At 54.7% G+C, this 16454-nt stretch overlaps 1 protein-coding gene across 1 annotated transcript; it reads left to right on the forward strand.

Moving 5' to 3' along the window:
- Nucleotides 1–1117: 1117 nt before the first annotated feature.
- CFAP73 (cilia and flagella associated protein 73) lies at nucleotides 1118–14232 on the forward strand. The gene is made up of 7 exons (XM_077835465.1): nucleotides 1118–1176; nucleotides 6881–6986; nucleotides 8693–8797; nucleotides 9818–10018; nucleotides 11781–12002; nucleotides 13608–13766; nucleotides 14140–14232. The coding sequence occupies exons 1-7, from the start codon at nucleotides 1118–1120 to the stop codon at nucleotides 14230–14232; spliced, it is 945 nt and encodes a 314-aa protein (XP_077691591.1).
- The last annotated feature ends 2222 nt before the right edge of the window (nucleotides 14233–16454 follow it).

Consider the following 16454-nt stretch of genomic DNA (forward strand, 5'->3'; position numbering starts at 1 on the left):
AGGATACTAAGGAAGGAAACTGGAATCATGCTTGCTGGAAGTTCACCCCAATAAACATCGAATTGTTTGCACCTTTGGACTTTGGGTATTGTTGCTCTCTGTTCATGCGAGAAGGACCAGGGAAGTAAGTGGGTGAAGAAATAAGCCCCCTAACAACCCATTTCAGGGCTTCAACGGTAAGGTTCAGTTTCCTGCATCCGATGAAGTGAGCTGTAGCTCACGAAAGCTCATACTCAAATAAATTGGTTAGTCTCTAAGGTGCCACAAGTTACTCCTTTTCTTTTTGTTCCACTACAGACTCCTTGTGTGATATGTACAATGGGGATAACACCACCACCCTACCTCACAGGGGTGTACAGGGATAAATACATGGAAGATTGTGAGTTGCCTAGATAATCCAGTAGTGAGGGGCAGATAAATGGGCTCAGATCTTAGGATCACATTTCAAGGACAGACCAGAGCCCCATTATCTTCAGTACTGGCACAAACAGGCACATACAAATCTGATTGCAGGCCCTATCTATCTTTAGCACATACGCCTCCCATTTCTGCAGTGTCTGGGCACCTCCCACTCTTTCAGATATGTATCCACAGTAATCTGCCCATCAGGGTCCAATGGGGCACCTGGAGTTATGGCACGCTGGGGAGGAGGGGGCTATGGCACAGGGGAGCCACTCCCAAGGCCCTGCACTGCAGCCTAAGTTAAACCAGGTGCTGTAACAATCATGCAAACCAGTCAGGAGAGAGGAGAGGGAAATACACCCCTGGACAGGGGAGGGAACAGACTCGTTCATAGGTGACTAGGCACTGGCCGGCTTTCCCTCCTGCCTCCCTCCTGCAAATAAATCGGCATGGTTGGGCCGGTCTTGTAGCTCCACCTGCCCTGCACCAGGTGTTCTCCAGACTCCTGCAGCGACGCGTGGAAGAGAAACTTTCAAGGGCTCCGGGATTCCGAACGCGTGACCATGGCAACAGAACGTTGTGCTGACTGTCACCTTAGCAACGGACGGGCTCTGCTCCCTGCCTTGCCCCTTTGCAGGCGCTGGGACGACGACAGCTGGGGGCCCACGGCTCCCCATTCCCTGAGCCCAGGGTCCCTGCTGGGGGCTGGGCCGCGATGGCTTTCGAACTGGAAGAATATCTGCGGGCAGCTTTCCGGGACAAGCTACTGCTGCCGTGAGTAAGATCCTCTCCCTATCTCCCCCCACTTGCAGGTGGCTGCTTGTTGTGAAGAGGTCTGCACAGCTGCACTGGGAACCCCTCCGCTTGTGGGAGCCTGCATACGCCCATTATTATTATTTGCATAGCTAGGCCCTCTGTAGAGCTATGAAGGCACTGGCAGACCTCTGCGCAAGAAGCGTGGTAGGGGTAGGCCGCTTTTGGCTCAGGCCCTTGGGGGAGTAGTCTTCCTGCTGATACTAATAGCAGTGGTTGTCTTTATTTGGGTAGCTGGAGGGATGGCTAATTCTTGGGTTTTGTGCCAGCAAGAAAACACTTAACAGATGCTTCCTGGAATGATTCTCGGTAGCGTGTTCTAACCCTGCTTGCTGATCAGGGCTGGAATTCTGCCAGCACCCCACAGCGTCCCAAGTAGAGCTGTGCAGAGAAAGCAGATTCTGTTTTGTGTAGGATTTTAATATTACAGAATTTGGTTTCATTCCAATTCAGAACAAAAACCCCAACAGCTTTAAAATTCTCCATGAAATTGAAGTGAGCCTTGCCCCAGTGCCCCAAACTCTGGAAGCCCTGGAGACCTGGCCGTGTGGCAGGGGGCTGGGCTGTCTGGCTGCCCCGGAGATGCAGATCCTGCAAAGTCCTGAAATTTCACCTGACACTGTAGTCTGCATGGCTGGCTGCTCCAGGATGGTGAATCCTGGAAGCCTGGGCTTAGTTGGCAGGAAACCAGGCAGGTTTCTGCTGGAAGCCTGCCTGGGTGCTGTCGGTACTTTGGTGTAATCAGACTGGTTCTGCAAAACATTCCAACTTAGCCAAATCAGCAAATTCCATCCAGATATTAAATTTTTCCAGCCAACTCTCAAGATTTTGTCATGAGTCTCATGATAATTATTGTTTTCCTTAAAGTCCCAGCTCCTGGAGTCAAGTGGATATGTGATGATTTCAGCCTTCATTCTTAAAGAAAAAGTAAATTTCTAGCCCTTGTGGCTGTGGAGACTGCTTCAAATGTGACCCCAGCGCATCCTAAGGGTTCACAAAGCAGAAGGCCAATAAAAAGAACCCAAATCTAGTGTTGTTACATGACCGCATGATTTGAAAGCCGGTCTCATGATTTTTGGTGAGCCTGACTCATGCTTTTTAAACATTTTGGGGTTGGCAATATAGGGGGTGGAACCAGGGTTGGAGGAAGTGAAAATGAGGCACTGGAAGCATTCCTAGAAAGCCCTGATGAAGCTTTGTGTTTGCTTTTCTGTGGAGTGTTGCTTCCTGCTCCTGGGGATGTGGTGAACATTTTATCTTGTACCAAAAGAGCTGCTGTCTGCACTCAGAAGGCCTGGTTCTAGAACAATTACAGCACAGGTTAGGAGTGTGTGATGATTCCATCTGCTGCCTGCGTATGCTTACCTTGGCTGTACTGTGCTGTATTTTAAGCAATTTCCTAAGCCATGGCCACACTTCATATTTTACATCCATGTCAAAGCAAGGTGGGTGAGTATCACGGCCCTCGTTTTATAGCTTGGTAAACTAAGGCCCAAAGCAGCGAAGGGACTAACTTACCCCAGGTCATGCAGCAGGTTAATGGCAGAATCTACACTAGAACCTTTGTAGCCTAGTTCCCAGTCTGGTGTCCTGTCCACCCAATCACACTGCCTCTCTTGTGTGCAACATTGCCAACCTCAAGCATTCAAAAACTAGGAGTCGGGTGTGAAACTCATGCAATTATTTAAAACAAGTTTTGTGATTTTTTTAAGCCAATTAATGTTGGGCCCTTCCTACTTCTGGTGCCTGGATTCTCAGGCAATCTCATGACTCCAGCAGCTGGGGCTTTAATAAATATACTAAAGATAGTGAGACTTGCGGTTTCATTGCGCCTTTTGGGAACACAGCTTAGTAAAGCCCAGGTCACTTTCATGAGACCAATACTGGAATACCGCATCCAGTTCTAGTGTTCCCGTTTTAAAAAGGATGTTGGAAAATAGGAGGGGTGCAAGAGAGCCACAAAAGAGATTTGTGGCCTGGAGAAAATGCCGTAAAGCGAGAGGTTTCAAGAGCTCAATCACAAAGAAGATTGGAGGTGACTTGATTTGTGTTTAAGGACCTTTGCAAGGAGACAGGCTGAGCAGGAATCAATGGCTGGAAGCTGAAGCCAGACACATTGTTAGCAATGAGGGGGATTGCGCGTTGGAACAAGCTACCAAGGGAAGTGGTGGAATCTCCAGCTCAAGACTGGAAGCCTTTCAGGAAGATTTGCTTGAGGCAGACAAGTTACTGGATCAGGGTCGGGGTAACTGGGCAAAATTCTCTGGCCTGTGTTACACAGGAAGCCAGACTAGATGACCTAGTGATCCCTTCTAGCAAGTGAATCAACACTGCCAGTCCAAACTACAGCATGGCAGATAGCTGTGTTGTAACAAGAGCCCCCCCAAACACATCTGAGTTTACTAAAGACAAATAGACAAAGCTCAACCCCCAAACACTTCCGTAACCATATTCTTTGGGTGATACCGAGTCCTGATAAGTTTGGGTTGTTTTTTTTCCCCTCCAGTTTGGCTACATTTGTCTAGCCAATCAAGTCTCACTGAGCTGAGTCAATTCTATAGGGACTCAGGTGGGAGTGCATAGCCACCAGTTTTCTGTGCATGGGAGAAAGGAAAAACAAACAACTAGCTTCGCCTTCTAACCTGCTACCCAACTGCTAACTTGCTGTGATTCCCATCTCAGGCACTGAGAGCAGGCTTTTAAAACAAAAGGACACCAGGAGTGACTTGTGATTTTTAAACTCTTGCCCACCACAGCTGGGAACCCTGGTTGGGTTCATGCCACTTTATAGCACATGAAGCTGCTCCCTCTGAAATTGGTGGCAGTGGGGTGAGATTAGAAGAATCAAAGTGACAGAACTCTCCTAAACTCTGCCTGCCTGTGGAACCACCCACATTATCTTGTGGGGAGCATTGTACTAGGATCGTTCCTCTTTTGTGTGTGCGCATGTGTGCGGGAGCACTTACGTGACAGCCACTATCTTGGCAAGTACATCAGAGATTGAAACAGGGACCTCCAGTGCTAAAAGCATAAGCTGCTACATCTTCTTATCTGGGGCAGTAACAGACTCCAATCTCCTACGGATTGGACATAGGGAGGGACTTGTAACACACACTTTCATCAGGTGTAAAGCCATTAGTAATCTTGATATTTAAATTGTCATTAGGTATCAGAGTTAACACCCAGATCACAAGAACTGGAATCAGTTTACATGCCTCAGAGCTATTGTTTCAGGCTGCCTGCAGACTCAGACAGACAGCACCACATTGGTTCACATTCTTTGCCATCATAAGTGCTAGAAATTTCTTTTTTTTTTTTTTTTTTTAAGCAACACCATCAACTAAGTCAGTGGTTCCCAAACTTGTTCCGCCGCTTGTGCAGGGAAAGCCCCTGGCAGGCCGGGCCGGTTTGTTTACCTGGCCAAACCTGCGGACGCGGCAGGTAAACAAACCGGCCCAGCCCGCCAGGAGCTTTCCCCGCACAAGTAGTGGAACAAGTTTGGGAACCACTGAACTAAGTAATGACTCCTCTGTCTGACCTCCTTTGCTATAAATAATACCTACAAGGACTATAACTATGTAAGCAGGGCTTGCCCTGCCAGAGCACCCTTCTGTGGCTGGCCACAGTGCAACAAGCAAGTCCTTACTTGGTTTTCCCAACAGTGCCCAGTGCCAACTGAGTTGCCATCTTCTCCACCACAGATCAGACCAATGGTTACCTTCTCTGCCTGGGAAAAGAATGTTGTCCCCTTCAGAGGCTAATACAAACCCTGCAGCCTGGCATAATTTAGTAGTTTCAGCCTCCAGCAGATCCCACAAAGTCAGACCATTCTCCCCCTAGAGCATAGCAAGTTAAAATGCAGCAGTTCTCCCGCCCCACTCCTATTCCAGGGCCCCCACCTCTGGCAATTGTCTGTGCTGCTTACAACTCTCCTGCAGCCCTCAGGCCCTTGCAAGAGGGCTCCCTGTATCCTTTCTCTCCCCAGTCCCTTTGCCTGCAAGTCCTACCCCTGACCATGGGAATCTCCCTCCAAAATCCAGGCTTGGCCTGCTCTGCTTGACCTGGTTCTTCCCCTTTACCAAGGTGCTTCTGCAGGAGCCAGATACTCAGCAGGCTTTTCCTGCTCTCACCAGTTCTCTCCAACAGCTCTCATTTGCTAGCACTCAACTACTGCTCCTTCCTGCTCCCCTCGCTGAGCTGCTGCCTGGCTCTTTAGGGAGGCCAGGTGCACTCACTCAGGGTTGCCAGGTATCTGGTTTTTGACCAGAACACCTGGTCAAAAAGGGACCCTGGCAGCTCCCGTCAGCACTGCTAAAAGTCTGGTTGGCAGCGCAGTGGGGCTAAAGCAGGCTCCCAGCCTGCCCTGGCTCTGCACAGCTCCTGGAAGCAACCAGCACGTATGGCTCCTAGGCACAGGGGCTCTGCACGCTGCCCCCACCCTGAGTGCTGGCTCTTTAGCTCCCATTGGCTGGGAACTACAGCCAATGGGAGCTGTGGGGGCAGCGTCCGTGAGCGCAGGCAGTGCGCAGAGCCCCCTGGTCCCTCCACCTGAGAGCCAGACATGCTGCCACTTCTGGGAGCCACCTGAGGTAAGCGCCACCTGGCCGGAGCCTGCACTGCGAACTCCTCCTGCACCCCAACCCTCTACCCCAGGTCAAAACCCCCTCCCACACCCAAACTCCCTCCCAGATCCTGCACCCCCTCCCTCAGCCCAACCCCCTGTCTACAGCCCTGAGCCCCCTCCCATACCCTGAACCCCTCATTTCTGGCCCCATCCTGGAGCCTGCACCCCCTCCCGCATCTCTGCCCCTGCCTGGTGAAAGTGAGTGAGGGTGGGGAGAGCGAGCAACGGATGGAGGGGGGATGGAATGAGTGGGGGTGGGGCCTTGGCGAAAAGGCGGGGCAAGGGTGTTTGGGTTTTTTCTGCCATTAGAAAGTTGGCAGCCCTGCACTCGGGCCCTTGCTGGAGGTGAACTGGACCTATTCCTTCTTAAAGGGCCAGTCACCCTGTGACAGTTGGAAGAGATTTGAGAAAAGAGCTCTCCCCTTTTTTGGTTTCATTTTGTTGCTTTGGGCCCAGTCGAGCTTGCTGTTGCCCTGCACATTCGTTAAGGAGTCACTTTTCCCTGTCATTTCTCGAACAGGAACATGAGGGAGAAAAAATTTAGTTTAAAACAAATTGGAAACCTGTGATTGTAAAACCACAATCTCTTTCTGGGCACCTGGCAGGCTCTGGATTAGAAACCACTTTCAGCTCGTCCTCTGGGATAGATCGGGGTGGAACTGGGGGAAAAACTAGTACTCAAGTCATGGCTCTATGTTCCCCCAAGGCCAGCCCTGAAACTAGCTAGGTTGCTTGCTGACTGTGCATCTCTTGACATGAAAGCGTTACATTTGAAGCACAGGGTGGTGGCCACTGAGGAGAACTGCTGGCTTGTGGAGCTGCAGTGGCCCAACTCACGTCAGGGGGTCCAAGTAAACATGTGGCATTTGCAGTAAAAACAAGTGTGGTGCCCTTGTATCTCAATAGTTCCGTACCCTGTCCGGCGTACTTTTTTCGGCATCCTGGATGCCACTGGTGGCAATGGAGGCTGATGAGGAGTTAGCAGAGTTCCACTAGGGCCAGGTGAGAACTGCCACGCTCCCATTTGTTCCTCCCCTGCAGGAAAATGCCTGAAAGAGAAGACGACTACCTGACCCCTGCCACCCGCCTGCTGGAGAAGAGGAGGGAGCTGGCAGAGGTGGAACAAGCCCTGTTGGCACAGAAAGAGGTAAATACAGCTGCACGGGGCCTTGCTGGGGCTGTGCCTGTTAACTTGAGATTCATGATTCCTAAATGGTGGGGTCCCCGAATGGGCGAGGGGTTGTGGGGGCATCAGAGCCTCGAAGGAGGTGGAGAATGGAAAGCAAGTCCTTGCTGTTTTCATGTCACTGGGGCTGCATGATGGGGAGTGGCTGGTCACTTCCTGAGGACTCAAGGGCAGGAGGGGAGAGGCACAATGCAATCAATGGAGAAAACTCCTGCTTTAAAGACACTCAACATCACTGGGCTGGAGCTGGTTGGGAAAATTTAAATTGTTCAGGGAAAATTCAAGTAACCAAAAGATTTTGGCCCAAATCTGAAAAGTTTAGCAGCAACAAATGGTGCTGCAGTTTGTAAAGCACTACGGGTTACTTTGGTGTACTAGTGTTGATTATAATAAACATGATTTTGCCCAGCATTAATTGGCCTATTAATCTGATAAGCCACACTGTGGCCAAGTAGGTACCTAGCGAGAGAGAGGGAGAACAGTACAAAACACCTTGGCGATGTAATAATAGTTACAGAATTAAACAGCAGAGAACAATAAAATGGTACATTTAGAGAGAGATATTTAATGTGATGGCTAAGCAGTGGCAGGGGAGAGGGACTAAGCGGTGGGCAAGGGGAAGAAGCTTTTAGATGAGATCTGAAGAGTGGGCAAGTCAGTTAATGAGACGACAGCTGCTGCAGAGGAGAAGGCTCCTGCACCAGCAGTGGCCATCACTGGATCCTCAGTATTAGATCAAGTGTGTCAGTAAATGTGTTGGATGGAACCTAGGATGTTTTTAACAAGGGTTTGTCCTGACTCATAGTGGCCCCTCACTCTGTCCCCAGGCTCCCCACCCTCCGTACTCCCATACATGCTCTGTGCTGCAGGCCAGATATTCCTGCATAGACAAAAAAGGTGTGTATTTTGTTCTGTGACTGTACAGCACCTAGCAGTGGGGTCCTGGTCTGCTAGGCATTACCACAATACAAATAAAATGTTACTAATAATGGCCCAGATCCTCAAAAGTATTTAGGTGCCTAATTCCCATGGAAGCCCCCAGTCTAGCAGGCATTGCAGCTTGATATTCAGCTCCAATGTGACTACTATGGCTGAGCCCAAGGGACAGTGACGATGGTGGTGCACCGGTATACCCATGCGGTACTGATAACGCTGGCCAGTCCTTTGGACGTGGAGCCACAGGGGGATTAAGACGAAACAGGGACTAGATCCACCAGAATGCCAGGGAGGGCTTTGCACAGAGCATTTAGTCAGCACTCCACTCCTTGTTCTGTATAACTGCTGCCACTTCGGCTGATAGCAAGGCAGGAACCTGGGACCTTCAGTGTTAAAAGCATGATTTTCTGCTGCTTGCGCTAAAGGGCTAACTCCCTCAATTGGTAGCACTAGTAGGCTTGTATCCTTATATGTGGACGAGCCATCAGAAGGAGACTGTAAGACCCACATTCTGGCAGCATGTTACCCTAGAACACTCGGCAATAGGCAGACCTGCTGCTGCTCTGGCACTGCAGGGGATGCAGCCTTGAAGGCCTCTCTTCCCAGTCACTGAGCCCCCTCACCCAAGCCCAGGTGCTCTGTGGGTCCTTGCCCCCCTGCTGGTGAAGACTCAGGAAGGATTGCTTGGGCTGGCCCCACCCCCTGACTGGCCTTGTCCTGTCCTCCTGCAGGAGTTCCAGATGAAGATGGAGAGCCTGCAGCAGCGCCGGAAGGAGCTGCAACACAAGGAGGGGCAGCTCAAGGAGGCCATCTTCAAATTTGACAAGTTCCTGAAGGTACAAGACCCACATGGACATCCCGGGGCTGGGAGGAAAGCCTGCTTGCTGGGGTGGGGATGGACTGTACTCAGAAGGTATTGAATCCTAGAATATCAGGGTTGGAAGGGACTTCAGGAGGTCATCTATTAAAACCCCCTGCTCCAAGCAGGACCATCCCCAACTCCCCAGATCCCTAAATGGCCCCCTCAAGGATTGAACTCAGAACCCTGGGTTTAGCAGACCAATGCTCAAACCACTGAGCTAAAGTGCCTGGTCAGTAATTCCCCGAGTTGTCCTTATTCCCCTTTTTATAGCTAGGCCCTAGACTTGCCCTTTCCAGTCATCTGGAATCTCTCTCCCGTTTGCCATGGCTTTTCAAAGACAATTGCTAGTGGCTCAGATATCTCCTCAGTCAGCTCCTTGAGTGTTCAAGTCGCTAGGGCCTGATGAAATCCATCTAACTTGTCTCCGTAATTTTTAACTTGTTCTTTCCCTATTTGAGCCTCTGATCCTACCTTGTTTTCACGGGCGTTCATGATGTCAGACGTCCAGTTGCTAGAAACCTGTTTGAAAGCAAACAAACAGAGTCGTTGCACACGTCTGCCATTTCCCCATTTCCCTCATCATCCAAGTTCCTCAGCACATCCAGGCACCACTATTGACCTCAGCCACAGAGTCCTGCAGCTACAAGGATCCAGTCTGGGCTCCACTCTCAGCCACACATTTTGGTTTTAGACTCTAGGTGCATTGGGATCCAGGGTTCTGGTTCTGACCATTTCTGATTCCCCAACATGCACACAGACAGTGTAACTTATCATTGGGGAGTGAATCAGGGTCCTAAAGCCGACGCTTCAACAGCTTGAGCTAAAGGAGCAGCTTCTCCAGCAAGGTGTCAGTAGAAGGTTGTTACCCGCATAGCAGTAGCCCCTGCTCGAACAGAACCCTGTGGCAGCAGTGCTACACATCAAGCATGAGGGCTCAGTGTGGTGGGGCGCTTGCCTTTTGGCATTACCTGGTTCCCTGTGTTGTGGGTGGCAGGACAATGACTCCAAGCGGAGCCGGGCACTGCAAAAGGTGAGTGAGCAGCGGGAGCAGGTGGTGCAGAAGGTCGTGGAGGCCAGGCAGTTGCGCCAGGAGATCGCCCGGCTGCTTGTGGAGAGGGACAGGCTGCAGAGGCACCTGGAAGCCCATGCCATCTTCCGGAGCTATCTCCAGGGAGTGTTGGAGAAGACGGAGCAGGTGAGGGGGGACTCTGCAGGGAGCTGCTGGGGGGGGAGGGTCAGGGTCAGGAGCAGGGGGCACTACCCCTGTCTCCAGATGCCCCCATGCCAACTTCCCCACTCCCCATTTTTTACCTGATCCCCTCCCCAGCTCTGCACTACCCCCTTCCCAGCTACTGACCTTCCCTGTGCTGAAAAGCACTCTGAGACCCCCTGCAAGTGCTCAGTCCCTCCAACTGCCGAAGTCCCCGGGTTCCTGTGCCGCCCCCCCTGCCCTGTCCCACTGCTGTTACCGAGCCACCCTGACCTCCGGTGCCAGCAACAAGTGACCCGAGTCCTGCTTCCGGCCCACAGCACCCGTCACCCACAACCTTCCCCCACTGCCCTGTGTTCCCTCATGGCCGCGGCACCGCCCCACTGCCCCCGCCCCCTCACAGCTGCAGCACCCGTCGCCCATAACTACCCCTCATGGCCGCGGCACCCATCACCCCCAACTGCCTCGCACCCCCTGACAGCCGCAGCACCCCCCGAACTGTCCTGCATCTTCTCAAGGCCGCAGCCCCCGTAACCCCCAACTGCCCGGCACCCTCTCACAGCAACGGCACCCATCACCCCCACTTCCCACGCCCCCTGTGTCCCCGCATGGCCACACCCGTCACACACAACAGCACCTCACGGCTGCAGTACCGCCCCACAACTGCCCCGTGCCCCCTCACAGCAGCAGCCCCCCACCACACAAGGGTGCCATGCCTCCTCAAGGACAAAGTACCTTCCCCCACAGCTGCCCCGCACCCCCTCATGGCCACAGCACCTGTCACCCATAACTGCCCCTCACGGCCACGGCACCTATCACGCCCAACTGCATCTCGCCCCCTGATAGCCACAGCACTCCCCCTCACGGCCGCAGCCCCCGTTGCCCCCCAACTGCCCTGCCCCCCCCACGGCCGCATCACATGCTGCCCCCCCATGGCAACAGCACCCATCGCCCCCAACTTCCCCATGCCTCCTCCAGTACAGAACCCTCCAGGCCACGGCCCCAGCACCCCCCCCCAGCACTGCCCCGCCCCTCCAGTCACACAGCTGCAGCATCTGTCACCACAACTGCCCCGGTCCTCCCAGCCAGAGCAGCCTCCCCGCCCCCGCCAAGTGCTCTCACCCCACCTCCGCTGATGCGCTTGGGGAGGTTTGTAGCCTGAAACTGGTGGTGCTGAAACAAGCTAACCCTGCCCGCCACGTCCTGCCCCTTTGTGGGTGAGGAGGTGGCCTCCCCTGGGCTGAGAGGTGCTGGAACACGCCATGCTCTGCCTGCAGCGCCGGCCGCTCTAGGAAAGCCGCTAGGCTCCTCGGGCTTGTCCCAGCCACCCAGTAACCTTGTCTGTGGGGAGGGGGCCCCTGTGCAAGGAGTACGGTGGGAGGCGGCTGGTTCTGGCTCGGACCCCAGTGACCCAGGGTGACTTGGACACTCCACCCAAACCTGCTGGAGCCAGGTGCACAGGGGATGCTAGTGCACCAGAGACCTTGAGGCAGGGGTTGTGGGGGAGGGGGCAGGCAGGAAACAAAGGATCACAGGGTGCGGGATGTCCCTGACCCGAAGTAGAGATGCACTCGGGATAACAGGACAGCCCTGCTCATTCAAATCCAGCGTAACCCCTCTCTTACGCCACCTGTGAAAGGGACTTAGTTCCCAGGCTGCAGGCCTGCACCTCTGTGCTGAATGAGCACCCCTAACCCTCTGCCTCCCCCGTTGTCCCTTCCTCCCCCGCCATCCCCTCCCCGGGCAGTTTCAGGAAACCCAGGCTCTGATCGACCGCTTTAGGACGCTGACCGCCACCAACGTGGTGCTGGTGCAGCAGGACCTGGGGAGCCGGGAGGCGCTGGCGGAGAAGCGTGCCCAGCTCCAGCAGTTCCTGGAGCAGAGCAACAACGAGATCATGCAGCTCAACAACCAGCTGGCCATGCTGCAGGCCCAGCGGGAGGAGGCCCGGGCCAAGGTGCACCAGTGGGTAAGGGGGGAGACTAGCCCTCCAGCATGCCGGGGAAGAGGGGTGGGAGACTATTAGGATACTCCACTGGCCCTCTGAAACTGGGGCATGGGGCAGTTCCCTAGAGGCTCCTTCAGCCTTGTGGGGCAGGGATGTGTGGCCAAGTCCCAGGGCTCTCTCAGCCCCTAGCAGTGGCCCCAGTGACTCTCCCACACCACTTCCGTAATGGGCCCTGCTGCCTGAAAGCCCCCACCCACCCGCAGTGACCTACCCTGAGCTGGAAGGGGTACTGGCCGCATTCCTGCTCTGCCGTCCCTCCCCAGCTGGGCCCTCGCTCTCTGGCAGTCCATTCAGAATGGCTCCTGCCCTCCCCCTCGCTTTCCCTAAAGAGAACAGGTGTGAACCCTGGAGGGGCTGAGTGAGCTGGGCCCGGTTCCTGCTGGAATGGTGCCAGCCTCTCCCACACAGCATGCTGGTGCCTCCTGCTCCAGTGAGCAGGCTAGAGAATGGGGTGGCTGGTGCCGTAGCCCCTGCGAGCAGGGTGCTGGGGGAGGGAAGCGGGTGCAGCAGGTGGGGAGCAAACACTGCTAGGGCTAGGATCAGACCGACTTGGTGTGTCTAACTCACCAGTGCTTCCGCTTGGGCCAGGCACTAGCCTGCAGGATGCAACATCCACCAAACCCATCTTCCCCCCTCAGGAGTCTTGGTGGAGGGATGGGGCCCAGTGCACATCAGGCTCTGTCATGCCAGCATCGAGAACATCATCTGGGCAGGCTCTGTCTGTGGACCCCCCCAAGGGACAAACAGGGAGCCTGTGAGCTGAGGTGGCTCCTTGTTGCTCACTGGACAAGGCATGGGGGTGGGTCTTCATTGCTCACCAGGCATGGCTCTGTGGGCTGCACCAGAATGAGATCACTGCAGGAATTAGCACTTGTGCCCCTCTGTGAGGATTTGAACTCAGACTGCCAGAGTGCAGAGTAGGAACGTGTGCATGCCCCCAGCTGGAGGCTGCTCTGTCTCACAGCTGATGCCATGGGGCTATGTGGTGGGTGCCGCTGCAGGGTGCCATGCCCACAGGACTGGAAGTGCAAGTGTACAGCTGGGCTCAGCCAGGTAGGAGCCAGGTTGCTGGGGTTCTCCTCTTAACTCTGCTGCTGGTGTGCAGCCTGATCCTGAGCACGCTGTCCCCTCCCACCCTACACAAAGGGGGGATAATCCATCCCTACCTCCCAGGGCCGGCCCGAGGCTTAGTTCACAGATAGGGACGTTGCCAAGGGGAATCAAGGCAGGAGCCTCCTGGTCAGAGGAACACGAGGCAGCATCGGTTGGGGTGGAGCAACTGATCGAAGACTCTGCTGTGGGAGGGGGCGTCATCTGTCCCTGAGGCAGGGACAACTATCACTGGGCTCTGTGGGCTTAACCCAGTTGTGGTGCATGGAAATTGCTGGCTGGGTATCGCTGCTCTAGCGAGGGTGCCGAGAGCCCTCCAGGACTGGTCTCCTCCTGTGGCGTAGGGAAGATGCGCTGCGTGGCTGGGGCAGGCGGTTTGGGGAATGCAGAGTGGGAGGCGGGATGCAGTGCCTGTGTCAAGGCATCCCATAACCCTCTGCTCCAATCTCAATGCAGGAGTCCAAGTGGACTGAGATCCAGAACACAGCCACCAAGAAGACCCTACAACTGGGGCAGATCAAGATGGCTGCCCTCAACCTCTTCCAGCTGGCGACTAAGCAAATGAAGCTGCAGGTGGACGTCCCCCTGGAGGACACGGAAACCCAGCTCGGCACGGTCAGAGATGCAGCCGCCTGCCCCCTCTTCTTCACGGCATTTGGCTTTCCCCAGCCCTGTGCTCTGGAGGCTAGAGAAAAGCCTACAGCCAATGCTGCTGATCCTCCTGTACAGCACCTCCCCCTGGGAGAGGCTGGGACTGGAGTAGCCAGTACTCGTGTCTTGCTCCCTCCAGTGCCCCTCCTGGGACAGGCCAGGCCTAGAGTAGCTGTGAGCTCCTCTGTACCCCAGGCTACGACAGGGAGTGGGCCCTACTATTTGCTACAGCAGCCCCTGCTGGGATTTCTCTTTTGAAGGCTTGTGTTTTCAGGACATCACTGGCTGGATCCAGGTAAAGTTCCTTTCCAAAGCAACCGCGCTCTGTCTCCACCAGGTGCAGCTCTGCATGCTCGACCTGGCTGACATCCTTGCTGACCTCTGCAAAGGGGCACCTGCCGTACAGCCCTCGCCCGCTGCTGCCAGCTAAGCCACTCAGCCTCCTCCCAGCTGCGCCGCCTCCACCGTGAGTTTTTGCTGAGGCTGGCTTTGGGCAGCCCTGATTTCCGCCCTCTTCCCCCACCTGCCTGAATGCAGCTTGCACCTTGTGTTACAAAATCAGGCATGCGACTTATTGCTGTTTTCCAGGGGGCTAAGCCTCATTATATCACTGACTCACCATCCTCTAAATCGGAGGTGGGCAAACTACGGCCCGCGAGCCGCATCTGGCCCGCGGCACTGTCTTACCCAGCCCCTGAGCTCCAGGCCGGGGAGGCTCGCCCCCGGCCCCTCCCCTGCAGCCACGCTGCCAGCACTCTGGCCCAACCACCTCCCAGCTTTCCAATAAGCCAGTCCTGCTGCTCTGAGCAGCATGGTAAGGGGACAGGGAGCAGGGGGCTTGGATAAGGGTCAGGAGGTCCCAGGGGCAGTTGGATGGGGCAGCGGTTCAGGGCGGGGGCAGTCAGGGACAGGGGTCCCAGGAGGGGGCAGTCAGGGGTAAGGAGTATGGGGGGGTTGGATGGGTCAGGGGTTCTGGGAGTGTGTGGATAGGGAGCAGGGCAGCATACTGTTTCGCAACCTCGATGTGGCCCTCGGACCAAAAAGTTTACCTCTCCCCCCTGCCCCCTTTCTAAACCACCTACAGCTTCTGCCCCAAAGGAGTTTACCCTGCATTGGCTCAGAAAGCACCAGCCTAGCAGCCTGATCTAGGCAGGAATGAATTCAGCATTTCCCCCCCTACACCTCTCACTTTATGCAAAGATCACAGACACACTTGTCAATCTGCCCAGAGACCCACAAAGTCAGCGTGAGAAGCGGGAGGGCAGGCGCTGTGGGGCAGGCACTGTGGACCAGACCCCTCCCCTACCCCCACAGTACATGTCCTACAAATTACCCACTGAATAGCTGTGACCCTGCTTTTTACTGGGGGAGGTGCCACTCCCACAGCTGCTCTTTCCAGCCTAACACAGTGGGCAGGGAGATGCTGGGGGGTCATGTCTGAAATTAACAAACCCACCCCACTGACCATAGCGGCTGGGGTCATAGCTCCTGAATTCCCCCTGTGTTTGAAGGCACCTGCTGGAGTCAGACCTGCTCAACCATGGCTGGGAGATGCAAGCTCCTGTTGCCACTGGCCTGGAAGGGACCTGGGTCATGGAGTCCAGGCCCTGCTAGTGCAGTAGCCCCTTCCCATTAGCCTATTCGCAAACTTCCAGAGTGCCAGCCCCAAACCAGTCTGGTCGTTTGACCCACCCCGCTCCTATGGGGGGGGCTGGTGCAGAACTGAGGGGTAGAAACCATTGTCTCATTCCGGCCCCTACCCTGCACCGAGCACTGGGCCCGGGCTGCAGCTGTGTTGGCACCAGCCAGGCTGTGACTGAGCCCCCCTGGCCAGCATTCCTAGCCTGGCACTAGTGAAACGGGGGGAGGTTCCACTGTGGACAGCTTGCATTAGAAAAACAACTCAACCATGCTTGTGAGCCGTGTGATGGCCATCAGCCCAGCGATTGAACTGGAACCCTCGAGCTGAACACAGGAGCCGCTCCACCTTGAGCTAATGGGCCAAAGGGCCCAAGCTGGAGCTGTAAGATTCATATCTGCTTTGGCTCAGGCCCACAGAGCTGATGCAGCCTGACCCCTGTTCTACCCCTCATGTGGTTCCTACCTGTGGAGCAATAACCATGTTTGTAAATCTGGTACTAAAGTCTGGGTCTTTAATCCTAGTTCTTTGCACATTGGCAAAAAGAAACCATGCTGGAACACGATCCTATCCCAGCCCTGTTTAAGCCTTGTCTGTATGGTAGAAAGGGCCTACGCCAGGTGGGCTCTCACAGCAACGGGAAGGCAAACCTGGCTGCAGCTTCCCCTGCACTACAGCATCCATTTGTCTTCTCTGTTCCAGGCTCCATGGCAGCTGGACCAGGGCTTTGTGCTAACCACCACCAGACTTTTGTCAGAGCAGCTTCCTCTTCTGCTGCCCCATGGAATCACCGCACCTGCAGCCTTTGCATGTGCTATGGCCACTCTACAGACACGACACCCCTAAGCCAAATGGACAGCCCCAAACGTCAGGACTTTGCTGCCTGGGGGAAGGCTCCTGAAGTGCCCTGGACAGAAGTCTTGGTGATCTTCAGGTATTTCCAGCCATCAACTCTACCTACTGATACACCATTAACCCTGAGGTCTGGAGTCTTCCAACCTTCTTCTGTAACA

The sequence above is a fragment of the Eretmochelys imbricata genome, chromosome 15, assembly GCF_965152235.1.
Source record: "Eretmochelys imbricata isolate rEreImb1 chromosome 15, rEreImb1.hap1, whole genome shotgun sequence".
Lineage (NCBI taxonomy): Eukaryota > Metazoa > Chordata > Testudines > Cheloniidae > Eretmochelys > Eretmochelys imbricata.